Raw genomic sequence first — 21,273 nt, 5'->3', positions numbered from 1 at the left:
ATTTCATATAATCCTGGTTTGGTGGTGATGAACTCCTTTAGCTTTTCCTTATCTGTGAAGCTCTTTATCTGACCTTCAATTCTGAATGATAGCTTTGCTGGATAAAGTAATCTTGGTTGTAGGTTCTTGGTATTCATCACTTTGAATATTTCTTGCCACTCCCTTCTGGCCTGCAAAGTTTCTGTTGAGAAATCAGCTGACAGTCGTATGGGTATTCCCTTGTAGGTAACTGAGTTTCTTTCTCTTGCTGTTTTTAAGATTCTCTCTTTATCTTTTGCTCTTGGCATTTTAATTATGATGTGTCTTGGTGTGGTCCTCTTTGGATTCCTTTTGTTTGGGGTTCTCCGCGCTTCTTGGACCTGTAAGTCCATTTCTTTCACCAGGTGAGGGAAGTTTTCTGTCATTATTTCTTCAAATAGGTTTTCAATATCTTTCTCTCTCTCATCTTCTGGCACCCCTATAATTCTGATGTTGGTACGCCTGAAGCTGTCCCAGAGGCTCCTTACACTATCCTCGCATTTTTGGATTCTTTTTTCATTTTACTTTTCCGGTTGGGTGTTTTTTGCTTCCTCGCATTTCAAATCATTGACTTGATTCTTGCGCTCCTCTGTTCTGCTGTCGGGAGTCTGTATAATATTCTTTATTTCAGTCAGTGTATGCTTAATTTCTAGTTGGTTCCCCAATATAACATCGAGGGTCTCATTAGTTTTCTTGTAGATCTCATTAAGTTTATCGGCGGCTTCTAAACAGTTCTTGAGAGACCTTAAAAGTGTGGTTCTGAACTCTAGATCTTCCATTGACAATTTTGTCCTGTTTCTTTGTCTCCGCATTTTGTTATGCTTCCTTGATGCACCCCCTAGTGGTCTTTGTTTGTGGTCTTATAGTTAAATCTTGATTGTTGTAGCTAATTCCAGGGAGGGTTTGACCTCCAGGCCAAGTGGCTATGAGAATCAGCTGTGTCAGCAGTGAGAGAACTTCTGTCCTCTAGGGAGGTGCTAATCTAGCCTTTGCCTGAGGCTATCCGGCAAATGCCTCTGTGCAGGGCTTGGGCGGGGCGGGTTGCACAGGATCAACAGGGTGGGCCAGAGAGAGCAGTTATGGCGGCTCTCAGTCCTGTCCCCAGGGGCTCTGCCTCTCTGAGTCCCAGCACCCTCTGCAAAGCTCGGAGAGAAAGCTGCACTCGCTCTGACCGAAGCCAGGCAGTCCCGCTTCTCCCGTTTGAGTCTGGGTCCCTAAAGACTCGCCTGCATCTGGAGCTCAGAGTCTGCGACTCCCTCCCGAGTGAAAACGCCAACTGCGCCCTCCGCTGCCAGCCCGCTCCGCGCACTCCGCACCTCAGAATTTGACTTCAGCACTGCGCCTCCTCTGAGTGTCCGTATGCGTTTCTCTTTCCTCCTAGTTGTAGGACTTCCACTCAGCCAGCGTTCCAGTGGTTCTGGGTGATGTCCGTTCCGTCTTTTAGTTTCACTTTTGAAGTAGTTGTTCAAAGCAGCAAACTCCAGCGTTAACCTATGCCGCCATCTTGGTTCTCCTACTTCTCTTTCTTTACAAACTTTATTCACTTGCGTTTAGGCCAAAATTCCCCTATATTATTTTATGTTTTAAAATGTATATTTGGTAATTTTTAGATAAAGTTTAAAAATTAAAATCTGGCCCTAGCCAGATTGACTCAGTGGATAGAGCTTTGACCTGCAGACCAAAGGATCCCAGGTTCGATTCCGGTCAAGGGCACATAGCTTGGTTGCAGGCTCCTCCCCGTCCTGGGCCCTGGTCAGGGCATGTGCAGGAGGCAACCAATCGATGTTTTTCTCTCACATTGATATTTCTCTCTGTCTTTCCCTCTCTTCCACTCTCTCTAAAATTCAATGGGAAAACATCCTTGGGTGAGGATTTAAAAAGAAATTTGACTAAGGTTTTTTTAGTAAGTTACTTAATTAGATAAAATATCTGTGTGAGTTATGTCCTAAATTTTTATTTTTAAAAATCTGTCAGGAATTACATACATTGACTTGGATATATGCTTCTGAATTTTTCGTCAATAGCATAGCTAGCCTCCCACATTCATAATATTGTAAGAGTTCTCACCAGACAAATGACTCAGTAGACATATACATGTACACAGTACTATTTACTAACCCTTTTACTTTATTAGAATTAAAGGGCAGTGAGGGTATTTTCATTTTAAAGGTATAAGACGGGTAAGTCTTGACCTCACCATAGCCCCATCCCTGCCCTGCACTTACCTGAGACTGTCTAAGAACCAGGGATAAATGGGCCCTGGTTTGTGGGGATCTTGGCTATCATCTTTTACCCTTTTAAAACTCAACATGTTCTTGTAGAAGTAACCGTACATTATTCTTGGCATTCAGTTTTGGGCTGCTCCTCAGAGCTGTGCCTAAAGTAGCATCCCAGTCAGTAGTGTGCTCCAGCACCTGGGACTGAGAGGAATATGACAATAGTAAGAAGCCCCTCCATGTTTACTACTGTGTGCAGGCAGATGGTCCTGGTGCTTGAGCAAAAGGAGTCTGCAAGAGCTGGCTGAAACGAACCAAGGAAGATGCAGGGGACCTTGACTGACAACCAGCTGAAATGATCAGAACCTTTCTCTGAACCCAGACCAGAGGCAAATATTTAGATCAGGAGGAAAAAGCATTTTTTCTTGACTACAGGACTGGTTCCCTCCTTTATGTCCCAGCAAAAAGCTTTGTATTGTTTCCCATTGATTCTTCTACATTCAGTGAGGTCTTTGAGTCCTGCTTTCTAGAGATGGATTTTTCCAAATCTTTCTGTGTTTAGGTATTTTGTATTATTTTTGGTCCAGTTAGTGTAAATTTCTTCAGCCTTTAGAAGATCAGTACTTTATAGTTTCTGAAGTAGCTGTTCTTATTCCTTCTTTAAATTAATAAATATTTAAAGATTTTAAAAAAGAAGATGTAACTATACAGTATTTCCCAGCTGTTACCCCACTACCCCCTGGGGAAGCCCATAGGTAAATAACAGTAAATGAAATCACCACTCTCTGTACTATGTTTAGCATAACATTAATTTGGATTATGGGAAATCATTATTGGACCAATGTTCAGATTTTATTAAAACTTTGTACCCCATCACATATTAGGAGATGCCAAATATGTAAACCTAAGAATGGTCACCATAGGGTTCCTCACTATCTCATTCAAGTCTCTGCTCTCTGCCCAGAATGTGCCTTTCCAACGCTTACCCCTGTCTCATCTTCCACAACATACACAAATCATCACAGCATCAAATCACAGCCTCCTTTTAAGGCTCAACTGAAATGGACCCTCCTCCATTCGACTTATTGATTTCCTTTCTGTCTTACTCGTGGGGGTTGGTATTACTTTTTTCATGCTTTAAAATAGCAGGCCCTTCCCTACCCCTACAATCTCCACACTCTGCTTTGTATGATGGTAGGTAGAGATTTGTGCTTTTTCTCTTCTACCACACTAATTTACTAGCATCTGTAACCTTTTTTTAATCTCCCACTGAACCTGATAGTAAATCCTTTTTGAAAAGATGGATGAATGATAAAGAATCATACAAAAGAACAACTCTTCAGTGAATCAGAACATAAAGCCTTTGTTGATCGCTGATATTTTAGAAAAAACTATACCTGGATACAAATAGGAAAAATTAATCCTGAGCCCAGAATAAGGCACTAAGAAGAACTTAATTATGAATCTGAGTAAGAGTCAGTGTATACTTAGTGAAAGTTTATCAAGACTAAAAGACTGGGTTTATCTAACATTACTAACTATATTATATTGAATTTGCTTTATTGATGGGTAGAAGTGGGTGGTTTGGACCAAGTTAATAAATGGATTGCTTATATGGTTTCTTATAAATAAACTCCCAGGAGAATTTATTTACTCCTGCAGTAGAATGTCTCATCAGAAGGAGGCATCTGGTTGTTGCCCAGCCTTCAGATTTTGTTAAGACCATGAAAGCACTGACACTATTAGCATTTTTTTTGTTTGTTTTCTCCCAGGCGATTAATAAACAGAGTTTATTGTCACTTAATTTTGTGCCAGGTGTGATCTGCTGGGTAGTTCAACTTCAATCTATGTAACTTTAGAATGTTCCATATTTTAAGACACAGTCCACCTCCCAAGCAGAAACAGACAATATCCAAGTTAGTTTTGTGAATCTTTAATATCTCCTGCCAAACTCATTAACTCAGCCTGCTTACCTTGGGGAAATCATAGTTCCAGACTTGTACTTTCTGTAAAAACCATCCTCTTAAATGAATGTGATGATTGAGCATTCAGACTCGAACTTTTCAGTCGTGTGTTCTGAAACCTGTTTGCTGTGACTTTGACCAGCAGAGAATGATTAAGATGAAGAAGGAAACCAAAATCATAATATGCAAATGATCAGCATTAAAGGATGTGGAATTCAGTAGTATTTCTACTTTTATATTCCACACCTCGGATTTTATAGATTCACAAAGCTAGAAAGAATCTCAACCATCTTAAACCAATATTTCTTCATCTTTTCTTGTCTTGGATTTTTTTGAGATTATGATGATGGCTGTGGATCTCTTGTCAAAAAAAATGTACTCACATATAAAAGTTTATATTTAGATTTAAGACATTTTCTCTTCCTAAAGTCTGTTAATAGCTCCTAAGTGGAAGAAGTCCCTTTTCTAGTCCAATGTTCTCAGAGGTCTGGAGAAGTTAAGTGACCCACCCAAAATCAAACTGCTTCTCTACTGACTACTTCAGTTAGTCGGTCATTCTTCCACCAGCCTGTTCCTTTCCTTAAAACCAATTCTGTCCCTGGCCATTGAGTGTAATCCTGTGAAACAAAAGGTTGCCAGTTCCATTCCTGGTAGGGCACATGCCCCAGTGTGTGCAGGTGGCAGCCAGTTCACATAGATGTTTCTCTCTCTCCTTTCCCTCCTTTCTCTAAAAAAAATCAATTTAAAAATCTTAAAACAAAACAAAAATACCAATTCTGAATTTACAAAACTTAAAGGAAGGACTGGGGGTGTTAAGCTTTAAAATCGACTGTTTCAGCTTTGGCTTACTCAACTAGGAGATTAAAGTACTGTAATACCCAAAACATTTAAATCATTGATTTAGAAAAGCCAAATGAAGTTATTAGCAAGGTTGTTCTTTTTAAAAAATCCTCACCCAAGGGTATGTTTTTACTGATTTTAAAGAGATAGGAAGGGAGAGAGGGAGATAAAAACATCAATTGATTGCCTCCCAGGGACCAAACCCGCAACCCATGTATGTGCCCTGACTGGGAGTTGAACCCGAAACCTTCCAATTTATGGTACAACACTCCAACCAACTGAGCCAGACTGGCCAGGGTTAGGAAAAGTTTTTTATAACTTGCTGTGGTTATTCAAAGGCTAATCCAGAATTTCTGATTGATCTAATTACTCCACCAGTTTCTTACCTGGGCTACCTACATCTAAATTCATCATATATCTGTCAAATCATTCCAGAGCAGTGATTTTCAACCTTTTCATCTCATGGCACACATAAACTACTAAAATTCTCAGACAGCTATTGTGTTGCCTGTTGTCGTATTTTTTATTTGACAATCTAAGGGAAAAGAGGTTGGTGCCCTTGACTAAATAAGCATTACATGTTTTAAAAATTCTTGCAGTACACTGGTTGGAAATTGCTGTTCTAGAGCACTAGTTCTGTTTATTCATCATGTCTGCCTTTCTTTTTCTTGTAACTCCCAAAGGCCCCCAGCTCCCCATCACTGTGCTTAACCTGACCTACTGAGCCTTTTGGAGGAGGTACCAAACTGAAAGCATAAATCCAGTTTTATCTCCTAGAAGTGTACCTTTCGTCACATTACTCAGTTTCTCTGTAAAACTGAACACATTACCACTTATCTTCCAGCCTGTCATGTTGTAAGAAATAAATGTAGCCCCTAGCTCAGTTAGTTGACAGCTTTCACTATTTCTTGCTATAACCATCACATTCTTCATTGGAGTCAGGCAGGTGTCTCCCTTTCTCCCTTCCTCTCTCTAAAGACAATAAGTTAAAAAATGACAACAGCCAAAAACAATAGCTATTCAGTGTGAATGAATCAAAATTATAACCTTTTGTCAGATGGGCAAAAAACATATATTTCTTGGTGTGCTGAACAATTTTAGTAATTAGTTTATGTGTGCCATGAGATGGAAAAATTTGAAAATCACTGTTCTGAACCTTTGATTGTAAAAGCCCTTTTAAATTCCTAAAATTAATTATTTGCCATTATACTTAGAAATTCTTCATAGCTCTTTAGTTCTATGAATATCAATGGCTTAACATCATAACCTTGTTCTTAAGGTATTTCTATGTTTCATCTTCTCGTTCTGAATCTAGAATGAAAGAAAAATAAGAAAAGTTGATTGTCGATTGCAAATCAAAGCAACAAAAGCGATGAAAGCCAAACACCAGTCTCCAAATTTGCAGTTCATTTGTCTCTGTGGATTAGGTCATTCCTTTATCAAAAGTACAGTACTCTGTAATTAACAAAGAAATTCATTAAATTAGATCATAATTGTTACCAATTGCAATTTAAAGGTTTTGGAATTTGTTTGATAGGTATATTAGTCACTTTTTTCTTTAAAATTTCAAGGGCTTATAATGACAAATGTTTATTTTTCTTGCTCATGGCTATATGGGTCAGTTAGCATGGCTCTGCTCCGGGCTCCTGGTTGGATTTAGGTCTGCTCCGCGTGTCTCCTTGTACTAGCAGCATCCTAGACATGTTCTTCTCAGGAATGTGAGAGCACAAGTCAACTACCCAAGCACATTTAAAGTTTATGCTCATAATATCTCCTTAGCTAAAGCAAGTCCTAGCCTAACGTCAGTAGAGCAGGGTGTGTGTGCCAAGTCCACAGCAGGAAGGTGTGCAGTTACAGGGTAAAGGATCCAGATATCAAATCCTATAAAGGGTGACAACTGAGGAAAATAACTCAGTCTACCACTATATAGGGAAGCAAGTCATTAAAACAATCATATATTTGCTATTATAGGTTCCTTTGGACTGTAAACATGACAACACTTTTTTTCCCCATGGTAACTCACATGTTATTTGACTAGGTTATTTTGAAAATTCCCCAATGCTCTGAATTTCTTTCAAGAATGCCCCTTTAATATAAAGTTATTTAGTAGAAATTAATATGAGTAAAAATTTATAGTGATATTAATTGCCTTCCACGTTTTGTTAGAGAAAGAACTAGGATTGCTGATTGGTTGAAAAATCTAAAGGAGGGATAAAGTAGAAAACTGCCTAAACAAAAAGCATTCTTGCCTGGCCAGAATGGCTCAGTGGTTGAGCATCAACCTACGAACCTGGAGGTGTCAGTTTGATCCCGGTTAAGGCACATGTCTGGGTTGCAGGCCTGGTCCCCAGTGGAGGGTGTGCAGGAGGCGGCCGATTGATGATCTTCTCTCATCATTGATGTTTCTAACTCTCTCTCCCTCTCTGAAATTATATATATATTTAAGTTAAATAAATAAAAATAGAATAGATAAAGGAGATGTGTATTTAAAAGCTATGCAATATTGGGCATAACCTAGTCGAGCTTTTTTGTCATGAAATCGGAAGTTTATTTTATCTCTGGTACATGTACCTGACTTTACAAAACAGATGTATTCATGGGAATATACTAGTATATATAATTTCTGGTTTTTTTAACTTTCTATTTTTAATTATAAACTTGCAAGATTATAGACGTTGCAACATTATAGAAGGTACAAACATAGTACACAGAGCTCCTGTGTACCCATCACCCAGCTTCCCCTAATAGTGACAGGAGACTAATTTTTAAATCGATGGACCTCCTTTGCTCTCTTAAATAAGCCTGTTTTCTTATATATTTAATTTTCTTTTTTTTAATTTTAATATATTTTTTATTGATTAAGATATTACATATGTGTCCTTGTCCCCACGTTACCCTCTACCCCCGCCCCATGCCCTCACCCCCCTGTTGTCCGTGTCCATTGGTTAGGCCTATATGCTTCCATGTAAGTCCTTTGGTTGATCTTTCTCCCTTACCCCCACCCTCCCCTACCTTCCCTCCAAGGCCCTACAGTCCAATCAGTGCCTCTCCGTCTCTGGATCAGTCCTTGTTCATCAGTTTATGTTGTTCATTATATTCCACAAATGAGTGAGATCATGTGGTATTTATCCGCTCTCCAGTTCCATCCATGCTGTGGCAAATGGTAAGAGTTCCTTTTTCTTCTTCCTCTTCTTAAAGAATACCTTTCAGCATTTCATATAATGCTGGTTTGGTGGTGATGAACTCCTTTAGCTTTTTCTTATCCGTGAAGCTCTTTATCTGACCTTCTATTCTGAATGATAGCTTTGCTGGATAAAGTAATCTTGGTTGCAGGTTCTTGCTATTCATCACTTTGAATATTTCTTGCCACTCTCTTCTGGCCTGCATGGTTTCTGTTGAGAAATCAGCTGACAGTCGTATGGGTACTCCCTTGTAGGTAACTGACTGTCTTTCTCTTGCTGCTTTTAAGATTCTCTCTTTATCTTTTGCTCTTGGCATTTTAATTATGATGTGTCTTGGTGTGGTCCTCTTTGGATTCCTTTTGTTTGGGGTTCTCTGCGCTTCCTGGACTTGTAAGTCTATTTCTTTCACCAGGTGAGGGAAGTTTTCTGTCATTATTTCTTCAAATAGGTTTTCAATATCTTGCCCTCTCTCTTCTTCTGGTACCCCTATAATTCTGATGTTGGTACGCTTGAAGTTGTCCCAGAGGCTCCTTACACTATCTTCATATTTTTGGAATCTCTTTTCTTTTTTCTTTTTCGGTTGGGTATTTTTTGTTTCTTTGTATTTCAAATCTTTGACTTGATTCTTGGGATCCTCTTGTCTGCTATTGGATCTCTGTATATTATTCTTTATTTCAGTCAGTGTATGCTTAATTTCTAGTTGGTCCTTTTTCATGTCCTCCAGGGTCTCACTATACTTATTGAGGGACTCACTAAATTTATCGGCAGTTTCCATAAAATTCTTGAAAAACCTTATAAACGTGGCCTTGAACTCTATATCCAGTCGTTTGCTTTCCTCCATTTCTGCCATTTGTGACCTGTTTCTTTGTCTCCGCATTTTGGCTGCTTCCCTGTGTTGATAGAGTGGCTTTGTGTGCTAGGTGTCCTGTAGGGCCCAGTGGCTCAGCCTCCCCAGTTACCTGAGGTGGACACTCTTGGTGCACCCCCTTGTGAGCTTTGTGTACAGTCTTGTTTTAGGTATGCCTTGGTTGTTGTAGGATCACTGGGAGGAATTGACCTCCAGGCCAATTGGCAGTGAGAATCAGCTGTGTCTGCAGTGGGAGAACTTCTGTGCTGGAGACACCCTTCTGGGGCAAGACTTGCTTCAGTGGGGTTTTGGTGCTCACTGAGTCTGCACCCTGAGTGTGTCCCTTATGGATCTGAGGAGTTGTGATCTGGATGGTCCCCCTCTGACCACTGGGTACAGTGGGTTTTGGATCTAAGGAGGTGCTAATTTAGCCACTGCCTGAGGTTACACAGCAGGAGCTACAAAGAGAACTGCAGACTCCCCTTCCTTTTTTGGAGTTTGGAGATACCCTGATGAGGCTCAGCTGTGAAGCAGTGCAAGCCACTGTGGGGCCTTGGGCCTTCTCTTGGAAGTTCTGGGTCTGTCTGGCCCGGCTGCAGTTAGGTAATTATCAGGTTGCAAAGGGCCCGGGCATTCATATGCAAAAGCCTCTGCCGCAGCCTGGGTGGGGCGGGGTCTCAAGGAATCAAAGGGCGGAGCAAGCAGCTATGGCGGATCCTTAGCCCTGCCCTAAGGAGTCGAGCGTCTCAGTGTCCCGGTAACGGCTGCAAGCACCTCTGGAAAGCCGCCCTCAAGTTCGCCCGCTGCCAGACAGTCCAGTTTCTCCCCGTATGAGTCCTGGGTCCCCAGAGACTTCCCGGAACCGGAGTTCAGAGCGGTCGGGAGCTTGTGACTCCCTCCGGATTCAAAAAGACAGCCTCCTTTCTGCGCGCGAGCCCCCGTACCTCTGCACTTTACTTCCGCAGCTCCTCTGGCTCTCAGTGTGCTTTTCTTTCCTTCTAGTCGTAGAATTTACACTCAGCCAGCCTTCCTGTAGTTCTGGATGATGTCCGTTTTGTGTTCCTAGAAGATTTTTCAATTGTTGTGGGAGACAGCAATTTCCCGGTGTTTATCTATGCCGCCATCTTAGTTTCTCTCTAATTTTCTTTATTGTGCCTGATCCTCTTTAGCTTTCAGAATTATGAAATGTCACATAAGGACCCTATGTCACTATGGCTTTATCTCTAGTACATTCTTCTTCATTTTCCCCGTTTTCAGATTGTACCATTGGTTGGGAAAGGATTATATCTCACCTACTTTTCTGTTGTATTTTTTCAGTAAAAGCCCCATTTTACTCCTTATTTTGAAGAAACATATTTAGTTGAATATTCATACTTCTTGTTTTGAGTTTATTTTGATGGTGTTTGAAAACTTGAGATTTGAGATTTTTTAAAAACATCATCTTTCCTTTTTTCCTTTTAGCCTGAAAATGAAATTTCTTCAGATTGTAATCACGTAAGTATGACTTTTCATAATCCACCATATGTGCTTTATATATATGATGAGAAAATTTGGGATCCTTTCCTTGATGTTTTAGCAAGCATTATGTTTTTCTTAATTCTCTTAATCTTAAAAAAAGGCTGATAAACCTTGTATAAGGGCCATGATAAATTTATAAATATCCCTCCTTTGTAGAAACCAACAAGTTCTGCCAAATAATATTTCTGTACTTGAACTTAAAAATTTTTACAGCTACCATATGAAATAATTGTTTCTGTGTTTATCAAGTTTACAAGTTAGATTTCTGTATTTTAAAGTTGTTTCATTTGGTCATTATAAAGTCATCTAGTAGTTGCAGAAGTGACTATAGGTTCCTCAAAGCCTAAAATATTTACTTTCTGGCTCTTCACAGAAAAAGTTTGCTAAACCCTGCTCTGACCTATGGATAGAAATATAAATTTTAAAAACTTAAAAAAAAACAAACCAGTCATCTTAAAATGCATATATGCTTTATTTCAGCATTTCTACTTCTAGGGATTTATGTGTAGTTAGTTATAATTAAAAGAATGGATTAAAAATGTGTCTATAAAAGGCTGTTATATATATGTTATTTATATATATTTGTTATATACATATATATTTGTTATTTATATATATGGCATTATATATAAAGCAAAAGATTGGGGGGGGGGCCTCAAAATTCATCTGTAGACTCAATCTGGCAGAGGGGAAGCCCAAAAAGAAGCTGATACGTGCCTTAGAACCCCAAGGGCTAGAATAGTAAGTATATGAAAGGAAAACAGGGACAAATAGTATATAGAAAACAGGAGAATTGATGTCATAAAAAGAGAAGATTAGGACCCAGACACAGAGGGAAGAATGTGAATATTTAAGGAGAAGATGGCCTGCCTTCTACAAGAGGAGAGAGGCCTCAGAAAAAAATCAGTACTATTGACACCTTGTTCTCAGACTTCTAGACTCCAGAATTGTGATAAAAATAAATTTCTGTGTTTAAGACACTCAGTCTGTAGTATAGTGTTATGACAGACCTGGCAATCTAATAAAACACGTGGGTTGGCATTATAATTTTTCCCATTATTGGTAACGGAACAAATTTTTAAAATTGAATAACTTTCTACCTAGTAGAGAGTTCAGGGATAAATTAATGTCATTAAAGCAAGAGATAAGAGAGTATGAACAATTTTTTTTGGCCAGTGAAATTGAAAATGTTGATGCAATGGACAAATTCCTAGAAAAACAAACTTACTAAAACTAACATAAGTTGAAAATCTGAATAACCCAATGTTTATTTTAAATCAATAAAGGGGAAAAAAAGATTATGATACAAAAAAATTGGATCTGTAAATAAAAAACTTCCCAAAAATGAAACTTCCAGGACCAGATGGATTTATTGGTTAATTTTCACACACATTTAAGGAAGAATAACACCAGCCTTTCAGACAGTAAAAACGTGGAAACATTTTCCTGTTTGTTACAAGGCTATCATAACCTTAGTATCTCCTAACAAGTATGTATCAAGAAAAGAAGCACAGGCCAATGTCAGTCATGAATTGTAGATGAGAAAATGCTAAGCAAGTTAGTAGCAAACTGAGTCCAGTAAAATATAAGAAGGGAAATACATCAAGAGTGAATTGGTTTTACTCTATAATTGAGGTTAAGTTTAATATTTGAAAAATAATCACAGTGAAGAAGAAAAAAAATGTTAAATCTCAATAGACACATTAAAAAGCATTTGGTTAAATTCAATACTAGTTTTTTAAGCTTTTATTATGGGAAATTTTCTAAAATGCATAATTAGACTAAAGATTTCATGGATAGGTTAATTTACAAAAATCAGTTGTATGTTCCGTTGACCAGCAATGAATAATTGAAAATGAAATTAAGAAAACAATTTCATTAATAATAGCATCAAAAAGAATCTAATACTGAGGAATAAAGTGTAATAAAAGGAGTGTAAATTCAACCTTATGGTGTCAAGGGTTTTAAAGGAATGAAGAAAGATATACCTGGAAACTAGACTCTGGGTGACTCTCCTTCATAAAACTGATTTATGAAAGTTCTGTTGATTGTGAAATCTGTGACTAAACCCCAAAATCTGAGCTTTTGGATTAGACTTTTTGGGCTTAAGCAGAATTTAGCTTATGCTACCTATTTATATTTTCTCTGAAAACTACAGCAGGGATTTTGGTTTTAGTTTTTTTCTTGACTTAAAAAAAATGTTTAGTAAAAAAAAAAAGAATATCTGAATAGTAGTTTTATTTTGTCTGTACCTTTTTTCCCTTTTATCTACAAATGCAGTGGCATTTTGTTCCCCTTTTCTGTTCGTTAACTGAAGTCTGAATATGCTTTATCTGACTCTGTACAATGAACTTTTATCATTTATTTGTGTCATAATTTATCATAAATCACTTACATTTATGAAATTGATGGTAAATTTCATGTAAGTCTAACTGAAGTTTGTTTCTTCTCTTGTACCTAGTTGTTGTGGAATTATAAGCTGAACCTAACAACAGATCCCAAATTTGAATCTGTGGCCAGAGAGGTTTGCAAATCTACCATATCAGAGGTAGGTTGTAAAAGAATTTTGTGGGTGTTTAATGGCATAGAAGAGAAAATTACATCTCTGTCAGACTAGTCATTAAGGGAGGAATGACTCATTCATTTACTTTACTTTTCTTGGAATTCACATCTGTATTGGTTGAGAGATAGACCAAGGCCAGTGTAATTAGACTTCTTTTTGTTAATGTTCACCTACACTTACAGTAGGATGCTGTTGATTCAGGCAAGCTGATAATCAGGCTCTGTTGGTACCCAGAGAATACAACTGCTTCTGTCTTCAGCTCTGCTCTCACACTTTCACAGTCTGCTTATGTCTGAGGCATACCAAAATGGTTTCCCCAAGAGGCTTATAAATATTCCTAAGTATTTTGGCTATATAGTTGATCAATGGAACCACAGAGGCATATGCTTCAAATAATAGGAGTTAGCCTTAAAAATATGTATAAAAAGATTATGTCAATTGTTATAAATGGATGTTGATACTAAAGACAAAAATAATGAAAATGTGTAGTATTGTATGGATGTTAATTGGGGAAATTTTTCAATTCTCTTGGCTTAATGTGAAAAATAATATTAGTGAAAATTGTGATATAGAAATTCTTATTTTTTGTAATCAGTAATAGAAATTCCAGAAAGCCAGAGATTTCTATATATTGAAATATACAGTGCACACAGTTGCTATTTTTCCACCTCAAAGATAATTATCATAGATCTTGCAATATGTAGATCTATCCTCAAACTACCCTATTTGGTGACTTAAGTCGGGAACATTTTCTCCTGAGCTTTTAAGGAAGACCCTGCTCCAACCATTAAGCCTTCAGCTTGGGTTCCTCACTTAAGTCATTATGGGATTTTGTAGAACCTGTTTCTTCCTCAAACCTTCTAATCTTAGATCAGATATGTTTTATTCTTTTATAGCAGTGACCTTTCTTCATATTTACTCTTGGGCTTCAGAATAGAATGACCTATCTTTGAAACATTGATCTTCAGCTTCTAGCTTCAATATTCTGCTCATCACATTCCCTTAGGTAGCGACATAGCTATACGTACCAGTTTGATTGCCATGTGGAAATTTAGCTTAGAGTATATGCAGATACATCAGAATGATTTCACTGTGTTTGCTTATTTTATATATATATATATATATACACACACACACACACACACACACACATATATATACATATATATGTATATATGTATATATGTGTGTATATATATATCAAAGGTTTTAAAAGAAGAAGACTCTGGAATCACACACACACACATACACACACACACTTCCTTATAATGTGTATGTAATGATGGCCCTCTTGTAACTTTTGGGGGGTGCTTTGATTCTGTAAAAGATTCAGGTAACACGGACACTTCTCCCTTTCTTGAGGGAGATTATATCAGAGTCAAGAAAATTAAATATCAGGAAAAACATAGTTGCCAACTAAATATTTTATCCTACATCTCCTTCCTGTCTTTCTTAATTTTGGAATCCTACTTCGAAGGAGAAAAACAATATCCCAAGACTACCTGCAAATGACAAACCAAATTTTTAATATACCCCCATGATTGATCCAAATACTGCTTGCTTTCCCCAAGCCTTCATATCAGAAACAGAGTGGATCTGCGCCCCAGCCACTTCAGAGTTAACACCCACCCATAAATATATTGATGATTTAATGCTGTTTTTTGCTCTTAATCTTAGAAATTTTCCTTCTGTCATATTAAACTTTTATCCAGTAGAATGGTTGAAGAAAAGTATAAACTTCTAATTCAAATGCTAAACATCCTATTGTAATTGGCAGTGAACTGAAATACAAATAGGTATTACACCTCTGTGTTTCAGTAAAATCTCAAGTGATTAAAAGCAAATATACATTTAATTTCTTCTTAGGGTTCAATTCAAATTGTGCTCTTGTTCTTTCTTCAGATTTGTAAACTGCTGATTTCCCAGCATTAGAGCCTATCTGAATACTTCTACTTCATTAAATTTTCAAACACAGGTGTCTACCACTACCCTGTTGTGTGTGTTTTATTAATACATGTTTTTTTTCAGGGAGGGAGAGGGAGAGGGAGATAGAAACATATTGATGCAAGAGAATCATTGATCAGCTGCCTCCTGCACACCCTCTACTGGGAATCAACCCTGCAACTGGGTCATGTGATCTCCTGGTTCATAGGTCGACACTCAACCACTGAACTACACCAGCCCAGTGACATTTTCAGGGAGCTATTCCTCCTTTACTTTTGAAACTGAACACTGTTTTGCTCACACAAAAAATAACCTTTTCCTGGGAATAATATTGACGGCCATCTTTTTAGGCATCATAAAAAAAGAATTCCAGGTTAGACTGAAAAAATTGCATTCATCTTTACTGTTGAAGAACTATGCTACCTCTTGAAGCCAGTGTGAGACTGTTTACTTAAATTCCAAACTTTGCTTTTTTAAAAGTAAACACAACTTTCTGTCTTGAACTGAGTCTTTGACTTACTCTGGAGTTAGACATAGAGAGACCCAGTGGCCTATAGGATAGTAAGTGTATGGTATGTCCTTCACCCAGCACCTTTTGGGAAAGAGATTGTATTTGTTTTGCCCTATGTACATATTTACAGTAGGTGACGTAAATATATAATAGTGGAGAATGGTCTCCATTGGTTTAAAAAAACCAGTACAACTAAAATATTTCCTTCTCATTTATATTCAGAATAGATATTTACATTTATCTCCTTCCTCTTGTCAAAACTACCATTTTTGTTTGCTTTTTTATTTCTTCAAATGTAATAATAGGCTTTTCCCAAACAGTCTTCTTTGCTTTATAATTCAGGCTTGTAGCCCTATAAGTAGATTTCGCTTTTTTATGCCTGAATTTTTTGGCTAGCTTGCTTCAGTGGCATTTGTGGTTTGGTATGCACTTTGCAGGCCACTAGCTGTGTGGAATCATTGTGTATTTGATCCGCTAGATCATATATCTAAACCTCCCAAATTAAGTTTACAGTGGCTTCCCCTTCCCAGACTTCTTTCCAAGCTGCACTGTACACCCTTTTAAACATGATTCCAGTCCAGACCATAGTGGTAAAGTTGAGATTTTACTAAATTCAAAAACACATGTCCACATTTATAGTTAGTTCAGAACTCATTAACTTCATGTCAGGAAGTAATATTATGCCTTTCCTCCTTCCTTTGGCCATTAGGTTTACTTAATGATAATAGTTTGCTGTGTAGCTTGGCTTGGGACATGCAACCTGACTTCAGTTCTACACCTGTTTTCCAGACTTATTCTCTAGATTAATCTCCTTACATCTATTGCATTCTTTGCATGTATAAAGGGATTTCTCAGTAGAACCATTTAGAATATTTATTTTTTATTATTTTTTTAAAATATATTTTATTGATTTTTTACAGAGAGGAAGGGAGAGGGATAGAGAGTTAGAAACATCGATGAGAGAGAAATATCGATCAGCTGCCTCCTGTACACCCCCCACTGGGGATGTGCCCGCAACCGAGGTACATGCCCTTGACCGGAATCGAACCTGGGACCCTTCAATCCACAGGCCGACACTCTATCCACTGAGCCAAACTGGTCAGGGCCCATTTAGAATATTTAAAGCTCCTTTTAATTATATGTCAGTAAAGCTAAAATATGTCAATAAAGTTCTTTTTACTCCATTTGGACATGAGTTCTATCTAGCATTTGTATATGTCTATATTTTCTTACAAAACACATTAATCAGGTATTTCCTAGAGGGCACAAACAGTATGAGTAGGCATGACACACTATCAACAGGAAAATATCATTCTTTCTTTTTTAAAAGCTGTTTGATGTGAGAATAGAATACTGTGTAAAACAGCCACTGTCTTTTGAGCAGATTAAAGAATGTGCTGATGAACCAGTAGGAAAAGGTTACTTGGTTTCCTGCTTGGTGGATCACAGAGGCAACATCACTGAGTACCAATGTCACCAATACATCACCAAGATGACGGCCATCATTTTCAGTGATTACCGTCTAATCTGTGGCTTCATGGATGACTGCAAAAATGACATCAACATTCTGAAATGTGGCAGCATTCGGCTTGGAGAAAAGGTATGTACTACACTGGTTTCATCAGAGGGGTTTTAGGAACTTGAGAAATGAAAAGCTTTGTATAACTAGCATGCAAAAAATTTAGGGCTAGAGGTAACCTTAAAGTTGAAGTCCAGACAGCCCCAAGGTCTAAGGCTAGTTTACTTGTGAGTGCATTTTATCTGTTTGTGACAAAATGTTCCAAAAGTATGGAAAAGTAGGGGAATTAATATCTGCTAAGATTAGTGTTACCTTCAAAATACTAAAACACTTGCTGGTTCCCTGTAATATTCTCTGGCAAAGCATTTTGTAGTCTTGTGGGAATAGTAGTTGGGTTAGGAGAGACTTGAATTCTCAAAACTTTTCTCTGCATATACCTCACTGTTGCCATAAAAATATCACTCAAGCCCAGCCAGTGTAGCTCAGTGGTTGAGCATCAATCCATGAACCAAGAGGTCACCGGTTTGCTTCCTGGTTAGGGCACATGCCGGGGTTGCGGGCTCAATCCCCAGTGAGGGTGTGCAGGGGCAGCCAACCGATGTTTCTGTCTCATCGACGTTTCTGTCTCTCTGTCCCTCTCCCTTCCTCTCTCTCCGAAAATCAATGAAAACATTTTTTAAAAAGTCACTCAGCACACCAGTACAAAAGACAATATTTATTTATCTATTTATTTACATATTTTTAAATATTTAAATATTAGAAGATTTTTAAGGTATATGAAAGTACTTCTAGCTTGTCATAAGAAAGGTACTCTACAAATGTGATATATTACCTTCTCAGAAGAACTAGTTTTGGTAAAGACAGGAAAGAAAACGACCTAGCTGGTTTTTTCTTCCTTAATTATAGCTGAACTTATTTTTGTTCTTATTGGTCTCTTGTCTAGAAGGTCAAAATGGAGGTTTGACCAGGTTTATTCTGAATTCGTTTGCTCAGAAAAAATGAAAGAAACTCCTGAAAAGTAACAGATGCCAGTGGGAGAGGTAGTCTGGGGCGGATATGTCATCAGCTATTAATTGCCACTATTCATTAATCTGCTGTTTAGGAAATGTGAAGGAAAATAAAGGCCATTTGTCTCTTTGCCCCTATTTGTTTAGTGCACCAGGCCTTGCAGGCTTCTCTCGTGGAGGGAAGGGGCATAGTATTGTATGCCAGAAGGTTTTAGTGCTGGTTCTTGTCTGACTGTCACCGAATAACCTTTCTTTCATGCCAGCACAGGGCTCTGGCCCTTTCACAGGGCACCTCTGAGTCTATCTTGAAAGCACTGTGAACTTGGCAGGCAGCTAAAAAAAAGGCCGGTTTAATAAAGAAGGCAGATTTTTTTTCCTTTCCCAGCAGATTCTAGAAGTGGCACAAAAGCACTAAGTCACCCTGATAATGCAGGGTATTGCATCGGGTATTGAAGATTATATCCAATTCCAACCCTCACTCTTTAGTATCTTCACCTACGTGTTCCAAACACACTGTTCAGGAATCAGTGATGACACTTCTTTATATTTGTGATTAGTGGTCCAAGCAGTAGAGTGGAACATTACAATTCACCTTTCTTTGTAGTAGTTCTTCCCTGTTGACTCCAAGAGAATCACTAGTTAGCTTCCCACTAGCAATTGGAATTGTCAATATAAAACCTACTTTCAATGGCATGTACGAATTAAGTCTGCAGTGACTGAAATGACTGCAGAAAATGCTAGAGCCCAAAGACATGATAGTGAGGGCTGTTTTTAGCTTTGTTAAATAACAAAAGGTGTTTCTATGAACCATCAACATGCATATTTTGGTCATTTTTATCTTTTGCTATAGTGACCAGTTAGGTGAATTTCTGTTTATACCAGGCACCCCAACTCTGCTTGTGTTTTGGGGACAGTAAGATGACTCATGCCTGCACTTCTGTAGACATGTTCTTTCCTATATAATCCACTCTGGTGCTACAGCCAAATTTAAAAAAGGAGGCATGTCCTCAGCTCTTTTCTGCCTTTCTAACTATAGTTTACTTCTATGTAGCTGGTTATTTAGATAGGAAAATTATCCTGGAAAATTAATGAGTCAGTTTCTGACCACAGAAGAGAACAGGCTCATCAGTTTCAAATTTGTTGCCATCGAAGCTTGCAAACTCCTCTGTGACTGGCTTTGAACTGACCTGCTCTAAAAGTCAGAAAAAGGGTCATGGTTAACCTGCTTGTACCCTTCTTTGTATGAACATATAAATGTCATGATTTCAAAATTACGATGATGTTTTCAAATGTTAATATATATAAAATTTAGAACAAAGACTGTATATTAAGATCTTTAGAATTTTCTAAATAATATTGTAAAAATGAAAGTGCAGATCTCTAAAAGTAAAATGTAAATGATTTCCATTGTCTGCAGAGAAAGTGGAATGTGGCATCCCATACAGGAACTTAATATAGACATGTGCCATATTATTACTATTATACTTTTTACTCAGTAGTTGAGCATTCCCTGCTTTTAACCAATTACTTTGAATAATTCAGACATTGTTTTCTTCTTTGGGTAATGATGTAGATCACAAAAGACACCAAAAACATTGAAATAGAGAATTCATAGCAGAGATGAAAGCTGAGTTCTTGCCTACTTTTTCTTTTTAATCCTCACCCAAGGAAATGTTTCTATTGATTCTAGAGAGAGTGAGAGGAAGGGCGAGGGAGGGGGAGAGAGAGAGAGAGAGAACAGAAAAGAAAAAGAAACATCGATCGTTTTCCTCTCATACGGACCTCAACAGGGAATCAAACCTGCAAACTGTCTGTCTCAGGATGATACTGTATATAATACTTACTTATATAATAAGTGCCTGATATGTTTCTGTCCAACTCTGTGTGATCATTGGTTTGTTTTTCCTTTGGGAGGAGGAAATGGTTAGGCCTTGCCTAAGTGGGTCATAGACAGACTTGACTGTCACTCATAAAGTAGGAAGAAAAAATAAGCCTTACTCCAGATTTCTGGGGTTTGTGTTCACTTTTCTCCCTGTTATCATCTTTTTGTCTCTTGTCCCTAAGAGTTTTATCTGTTCAGAATTAATCTTCAGAGATCTTTTTGATCATCTCAGGTTTGTAAGCATTGCATAGAATCATACAGGAAGTTCCATAGAACCCCAAGGTCTTAAATAGGCACCTTACATTCTGCAACTCGCATGAGTTAATAAACCCTCTAAGCCTCTGTTTGCTCATCTGCCCAAGAGATACACCACTCTTATCCCCTCTTCACAGGTGTGTTAGGAGAGAACATGAACATTTCATGCAGCTACTTGGAAAGTAGTGTGCTAGGGAACAAACTCTATCAAACAAAATAGAAAAAATGCTATACTCTTTTTGTTGAATTGAAATATTACTTAAAGTAGATATTCCTCTATCTGGTTTAAGGAGTCTTTTTATTATGTACAGATGATTTCATAGACCTGGTATCTTACTATAACAAGATTTTATGTGTGTGAACGTGTAAATAAGTGATAGCACTATATTTTCTTCTGCTTTGAATTACTGTATTAATGGTTATACCTCTCAAGTTATTGAAGCATATCTTTTGAGTATAGAAGATTAGGATATTTGAATAGAAAATATCTAGGGGAAATTTCTCATATTTTGAATGAATGAATGGATGAATGCTTGTGGATGCAATGTACAAGTAAATTGGATGACTTTAGGAAAGCTCTCAAAAGCAGTTTGAATAAAGGGTGGTAATCTTGTTAAAATTGCAATAAGATTAATTCAGAACATCAAAGTGAATATTATACTACAGATTGTATATATTTGCATCTTTGTGGGCAGTGTAGAATAGAAAAAAGGAGGAATAGGGTCTCTATAATATATTTTCCCAATGGATTCTGTGACTTGTTTTTGTATCTTGACTAAAAGCACTATTACGTGGGAAATACCCTTGCGAGATAAATGAACAGAGGTTTCTGCAATGTTATTTCATTATGGACATCAGCTATGATTGAGCATTGGGCTAATGTGATTCTTTTAAACGTTTCTGACATTTTAAACTTTAAAAACTCAGGTTTCTATTTCTAGTGCTAACTAACTATACTTAATTTCCCAGGATCTCTGTTTCCATTTGTACCATGCAAGTATTATATT

At 37.7% G+C, this 21,273-nt stretch overlaps 1 protein-coding gene across 1 annotated transcript in view; it reads left to right on the top strand.

The window, feature by feature from the left end:
- GLG1 (golgi glycoprotein 1) overlaps positions 1-21,273 on the top strand; it is a gene marked incomplete at its 5' end in the record, with an annotated part of 112,198 nt that overhangs the window by 54,297 nt on the left and 36,628 nt on the right. The window contains 3 exons of the mRNA XM_081108086.1: positions 10,529-10,561; positions 13,047-13,133; positions 16,988-17,203. Coding sequence (XP_080964212.1) covers positions 10,529-10,561; positions 13,047-13,133; positions 16,988-17,203 — 336 coding nt within the window. The remainder of the gene's footprint in view (positions 1-10,528; positions 10,562-13,046; positions 13,134-16,987; positions 17,204-21,273) is intronic.

This window comes from Myotis nattereri (genome assembly GCF_964212035.1).
Source record: "Myotis nattereri genome assembly, chromosome: 15".
NCBI lineage: Eukaryota > Metazoa > Chordata > Mammalia > Chiroptera > Vespertilionidae > Myotis > Myotis nattereri.
The sequence above is the reverse complement of the archived record's forward strand: the minus strand, read 5'-3'. Positions and strand labels throughout refer to the sequence as shown.